This window comes from Chenopodium quinoa, unplaced genomic scaffold (genome assembly GCF_001683475.1).
Source record: "Chenopodium quinoa cultivar QQ74 unplaced genomic scaffold, ASM168347v1, whole genome shotgun sequence".
Taxonomy (NCBI): domain Eukaryota; kingdom Viridiplantae; phylum Streptophyta; class Magnoliopsida; order Caryophyllales; family Amaranthaceae; genus Chenopodium; species Chenopodium quinoa.
Window position 1 is genome coordinate 6,768,447 of NW_018743574.1, and position 7,056 is coordinate 6,775,502.

At 33.7% G+C, this 7,056-nt stretch overlaps 1 protein-coding gene across 1 annotated transcript; it reads right to left on the reverse strand.

Annotated features, from left to right (window-relative positions):
* Window positions 1-807: 807 nt before the first annotated feature.
* On the reverse strand, window positions 808-6,441 carry LOC110682385. The gene is made up of 3 exons (XM_021858717.1): window positions 6,302-6,441; window positions 1,243-1,405; window positions 808-1,116 (listed from the first exon to the last, which is right to left on the reverse strand). The coding sequence occupies exons 2-3, from the start codon at window positions 1,402-1,404 to the stop codon at window positions 1,069-1,071; spliced, it is 210 nt and encodes a 69-aa protein (XP_021714409.1). The 5' UTR covers window position 1,405; window positions 6,302-6,441; the 3' UTR covers window positions 808-1,068.
* Window positions 6,442-7,056: the final 615 nt, after the last annotated feature.

Below are 7,056 nucleotides of genomic sequence, written 5' to 3' on the forward strand. Positions count from 1 at the left end.
TAAAAAAATAATAAATATATTGTTTGAAGTTGTTGCCCCTTCTTAGGAAGGGGTCCTAACTATTTTCTTTTTTCTTACATTTTTTGGAAAAATAAAATAAAATAAAAAGTTTAGAGTTCGTGCTATTTTTTTGGCCACCCCATTAATATGTTCTTATATATCTCAAACACCCTCAAAAAAAAAAAAAAGAGAGTGTTATTGCGTAATTTCTTCACATGAAAATGATATACACAATCTTTATTTCCTCCTTTTCACACCACAAAATTAATGTTGACTTTGTGATTCATTGGAAGAGAGGTCATCTCCGTGAGCAAAGCTATTTTTAAGACTGATATTTTGAAAATTTCGTCAACCAAACAATACCACAATTTAGCAAATCATAAATACGGAGTACTAATCTAGCAAATTATGAATACCAAAGTTTTTTTTTTTTAATTTATTTATCCCCTGCTATTCACATATTGGAGTAGCCTCCCCACAATTACAGTGTGAGAACTTCATCTTTCATATAGATGAACTGTGGAGAAAGGTATCAGTACCTTGTTTCTTCAATACATTATTCACCTTTATTCCAAGGGATAACTTCACAATGCCAATGCACACCAGAATTCTCATATATTACCCCGACAATTCTACAGATCAACATAAAATGGCGATGAAGCTTCTCTGCATAATCTGCCAGTAAAAAACTACTCATACAATTATACATGATACTGTATATGCAGACTATTCCAAAACTATAGCAAATTACAAACGACTCAGAACAATTGATTCAAAAAAAAAAAAAACACCATAATCAGAAAGAAATGTACAAATAGCACAAAAGCATTGCTTTTCAATACCAAGCAAAATGCAGCACTCTGTCAAAAGGCCTGCGGGTACACAATTTAAAGAAAAACCCAGCATCCAACAGTAATGATACAATTATTACGAATTAATGTATTATGGTCAAAAAGGCAGCCAATGGAACTTTGAAATGAAAACAAAACTACAATTTAAAAGCATATTTCAACAGAATTATCAAGTCATAGCCAACCCTACTAGCTGCCAATAAGCAATATTGCCTCATCATTCTTTCTTCCCAATACCATGAGACATGTTATAGATCCCTCTACCCTGAAGGAAAAAAATGAAAAGTGACTCAGAACCAAAAGTAAGAATTGAGGGCATGAAGCAAAGAAGTTCTCTCAGAATAAAAATGAAAATAAATTAGAATTTTTTTTTTAAAAAAAAAGGACTTACAATCAGGAATAATGATGTAGCTGCAAGAGCAATAGGAATGGCAACAGAGGTGACCTTGTCGAGGGGTCCTTTTAGATATGTATGCTTCTGAATGCTTTGGAAATACTTTTGCCTCTCCAGAATCTTCTCCCTTGGGGAAAATGGAGCCTCTTGCTCTGCCATCCTGCTTGTCAATAAGAGGTAATAAAATTTAGCAAGAGCCTCATAGAAGTCAACCAAGCACAAGGCAATTTAGCCAATGATTAGTGCATAACATAAAAGGACCAAACCAGATCCAGAGGCCTTAAAAAAAAAATAGGAGAACAAAAAATCAAGTCCAGCCAGCCACAGACAACAGCCATCCCCTTCATTTTTGTGAAAGTTATTGGTACAATTTCCAGTTTTCAAACAAGAGAATATTAGCGATCTACATTCAACAGAATAAAAGAAACTTGTAAATAATCACAATTACTTAGCATGCTCTAGACCGTTAATTTTTCAAATAAAAAGAGAAAGAAACAGTATCCAGAAACTTGTAAATAATCAAAACAATTCAGCAAGCCCTCTATACCCTTGATTTTTCAAGATAACAAGAGAAATAAAACCAATTCATGTAAAGCAGAATCTGCCCCCTCCAATACATCACTATACATCCATACTAAAGAATAAACTCAACATCCAACTTCAAATTCTTATTCTTATTCTTTCTCAAGTAGCAACAAGTAATAAAATATGGATAACAAAAAAATGCCAATTGGCAATCAGGACAAATGGACAATTACTATTTTCCTCTGCAACATGAACAATCAGTACCATCCCATACACTAACGGTGACAAACACTGAAGTTGAAGATATACTTCGCCACAAACAATCCAGGAACAAAGGATAATGACAACTATTAATCAACAATTAATTTACAGCATCAACACTAATAAGTGAGCAAGATGATGGACCCAAAAGGGAAAGTTAAATGGAGAACATAGCTCCTTCTCATATTGAGGGACAATCAAGGCAAGTGACGGCCAAACATTGTGGTACATTGATATTTACAATAATACATCAAGAGATTAATAAGATCCCACTTGTAAATATTCTTTATTAAATATTTGATCAAACCAAAATATAGACCAACCACCTTAATAGTTTCACATCATATCACTTCATTACAGCCTCTCAGGTTAAGTAAACACAACCATAAACTGGTCAAATATAATTTATGAAGATGACACAACATGATAATTTTTCAAAGTTTCAAATTGACACCAGAATACAGTTTAACTTTGGTCATATCGAGAGATTCGAGAAAGACCGCACCAAAAAGATTCAGACCGGACCTAACTTGACCTTAACTAAAATAAGTTCAAATCACCTAAATCTAAGTGGTGTAAATATGAAAACAGTTATGGGTGAAAGGTCATGAAACTACATAAAGAAGGAAATGAAGCAACCAGAAATCAATTATAAGACAACATTTCCTACTTCAACCAAACCACAAAGAGCGCATTCTGTTATTAGGCTCACCATATATTTGTGCAAGTGGTAGTAAAAAGGGTATACCATTGGTTCAAAGTCCAAAGGACAGTATAATTGAAGTGCACACATATGTCTAGATCACTCATAACCTCACCATTTAAACATAACATAGCTAATATAAATTGATCGTAATGTCCTCTTTTCCCTCCAAATACTGCATGGCCTAATAATAGACTGTGATTTCCAAAGTCATTGTAAATAATCTCTTGCACAAGTCATTCTTCTAAAATCTACCTTGCATTTCTATGCTTCAAAATTTCAAAGTTAGCAAGCTACAAAAACCTTAAAATCACTATTGAAACAGCTTTCAGACCCCCTAATTTTTATCCACCCTCATCTACCTAACAAGAGGTTGCAGAGAATCAACTTAATAGTCAAATAAAGTTAGCAGCAGGTCCAATAACAATTAGTTTCTTGGTAGATTTAAATGAAGAAGAGGTCAGAGTCCTCAATACATAAGTAAATGACAGCATATGTGATCAAGCAAGCTAGCAGCCTAGCCACCCATGCGAAAGCGGCTCAAACAACAGAATAGAATTCAGCATAGAAAGTCGTGCTGCATTGCTCCAGTAAGTCTGACAAGTAATTACAATTAGAAAGTCATGCTGCATTGCTAAACTAGGGTAGGATACATATTGTTAAAGGACAACAGTAGTCAATTTGAAAGTGGATTTGCAAAGCACTTTCTATTTGATAAAGGACAATATTATCCAGAACTAGGGTAGGACACATACTCCCTCCGTCCCTAATTGTTTGCTCCACTTTCCTTTTTAAGGTGTCCCCAAAAGATTGCCCCATACTACTTTTGGCATGTTTTCCCACTTGCACTCTCTCTATCTCTCTCCTTATTGATATTTGTGTCAACCCATGTGCACCATTTTTTGCCCAAAGCCTTAATAAAGTAGTTTTATAGTTTGGGGCAAACAACTGGGGACAGAGGGAGTATTTGATAGGGGTAGATGAAGACAGGAGAATAAATTGTGCGGTAAAACCATTGATTGTTAAACTATGGGGTTTACAGTCAACCAGATTGTAAACAACTTCATCCATGAAAAAAATTGACATAAATTCCATAGCATAAAGTGCTTAAAGTATATGCTGAAACACGCCAGCGTAAAGAGCCTCAAACACTCCATGAGCTATTTTCCAGGATCAGGATTTCCTCCTCTTAGTCAGACAATAAGGATAGCATAGCAGGACTATAGCTTCTCCGCGAATGGACTATAGGCTATCAATTACAAAGAAAAGAAGCACAAAGGACAAACTACAGGCAAACTGCTAGTTTATACTATCAAATGCTTGCAGGTTAGATAGGAGGAGATGGTAGCAGATGACTCATAAAATCGGTTATATAGATATGTAAACAATGGATACCCTTATATCCTGACTATGCAAACTCTGTCGATGACTAAATTCTTGACCACAATCAATTTTGTTGATTATCTGTTAGGCCCATATGCAAAGAAGAAATGACAATTAGTAACTGAACATATATTGTCCCCAATGCCAAAAAGAACAAAAGATCATGCCTCACTGACATCCACATAATACTCGTATGAAATTATGTTTAAGAACCAGCATTTTGAATTCTAATATGAGCAAGATGTGCAAATGAAGGTATCACAAATCATTCCGCAAGTTTCTTTTTCCTATTAAAAAAATTTAACATCAAGAAAGAAAAATACTTAACTCTGAAATTCAAACGATACAAATAGGCCTACAAGTAAAAAAAAAAAAAAAACCAATGCTAAGTAGCTTTTAGAGCAAAATGTAGAGTTAAACACATGCTAAAGCAAAAAAATCTTGCCAGTGATTTCACTACTTCGGCTGTTCAGCATATATATGCCCTATCACATGAAAGGCTAGACCTAAAACATAGTAGTATGTTCACTCCAATCAAATTTTGATGTCAATAACCAATTCACAACAATATTGCTAGTCCCATCTCATATCATATCGTCAAGTAACCACTATGCTAATGACCTAAGCGCAAGGCAATTAGCCAATGACTGGTGCATAACATAAAAGGACCAAATCAGATCCAGAGGCCTTAAAAAAGAGAAAGATAGGGAAACAGAAAATAAAGACCAGACAACCACAGACAACAGCCATCTCCTTCACTCTTTTCAAAGTTATTGGTATAATTTCCGGTTTTCAAACAAGAAAATATTAGTGGTCTACATTCAACAGAAAAATGGAAACTTTTAAATAATCACAATTACTTAGCAAGCTCTAGACCGTTAATTTTTCAAATAAAAGGAGAAGAAAACAGTATCCAGAAACTTGTAAATAATCACAACAATTTAACAAGCCCTCTATATGCTTGATTTTTCAAGCTAACAAGAGAAAGAAAACCAATTCATGAAAGCAGAATCTGCCCCCTCCAATACATCACTATACATCAATACTAAAGAATAAACTCAACATCCAACTTCAAAATCTAATTCTTTCTCAAGTAGCAACAAGTAATAAGATATGGATAACAAAAAAATGCCAATTGGCAATCAGGACAATTACTATTTTCCTCTACACCATGAACAACAATACCATCCCATACACTCACCGAGATAGACACTGAAGTTGAAGATATACTTGGCAACAAACAATCCAGGAACACGGGATAATGACACTATTAATCAACAATTAATTATAGCATCAACACTAATAAGTGAGCAAGGTAATGGACCCAAAAGGGAAACTTAAATTGAGAACATAGCACCTTGTCATATTTAGGGGCAATCAAGCAATTGACAGGCCAAACATTGTGGTACAGGCGAGCAAGAAAGCACCATAGATAGAACCATGATGTAAAAGTAAAGGAATACTAGAGAAATGGTTGAATGCCTTAACTTGAGGCATCTCATACCTATGCATAAACACTAACATCAATCGTCGTTCTCAAGCTAACATTAATCATGATTCTCATACTAATATCAATAATGGTTCTCAAATTAACATTAATCATGATTAAACAACTACACATGTAAAACCATTACTTTTAGGTTAAACATTACATTAAGAACCATAGATTTCAATAACACCAAAGTAAGAAAACACATTTCATGGCTGCAAGGAAACAATAAGTCAATTTCAAATTCGCAATATTCACGCTAACTAAACTCTTTTATGATCAGATCAGATAAGTTAATGAATACAACGACAAGAGATAGATCTTGAATAAGTTGACAAATTAAACAATAATATTTGCAAGAAAATAAAAATTATATAAAAATAATAATAATCGAAATAAAGTTTAAAATCGAAACATTTACTTAAGATTGTTGGATAATTTAAGGGAAAAGATCAAATTTCATATTCAATTAGTTCGAAAAATACATAATTTTAGGGGTATTTGATTCAGTTATCAAATTAGGCTCATAATTTTCTTTTCTTTTTTTGGTTATGATGTTTCATAATCTTATAATTTAGAACCAATAGTTTACATTTTCGAACCCTAAACTTAATGCACTGATAATTAAATTAGATTAGATCACATGTAAACCCTAGATTGTGAAATTGATATGATAACAAAAACAAACAACTGACCTCAGCTGCTTCAACGGGGAATACGAGAATTAGATTCAACGGAGAACGTGGACTGCGCTTCAATGGAGAACGTTGAGTGCGCTTCAATGAATAATTGAGAGTGAGAGGTAGGATTGGAGGCCTTGGATCCTATTAAAAGCCGTGACCCGCCCCGGTTATAAATGGGTTATAGATCCGTCTGATAAATATTTCCTCTGTTTTTAGTTAATACCCAGTACTTTTTTATTATCACGCTTGCCAAATGCCAACACATATTTTTAACGCTTAATAACTTTAATTATCAACATTGTAAAATTATAAAAAGTGGATATTAATAAATATATATATATATATATATATATATATAAAAGATCCCACATGATTATATTTTATTGTATTCATAAATCTCAAAAAATGAGTCAAGCGTAGTTTGTGAATAGTGTAAAAGTCAAACGGTGTAAACTAAAAAAACGGAGGAAGTAAATAGGACGGGCCTTTATACAATCGTCTAATTATGGGGCACGCATGGCGGATCTTATAAGGGTTTTAAATAACATCTATTAACTACTTGTTCCGTTTTTAAAAACTTGTTCCATTTCTCTCCATGCGCGGAGTTTTAGAAAATTGGAAAAAGTTAATAAAATATGGAGGTAGTGGTGTAAGTGAAAGAATAAAAAATTGTAAAAAGCAAAAGGTGGTAGAGAGAATTAGAGGGAAAAAAATACTCCTTCCGCAAATTACTTGCAACGGTTTGCCTTTTTGCACTATTCACACAT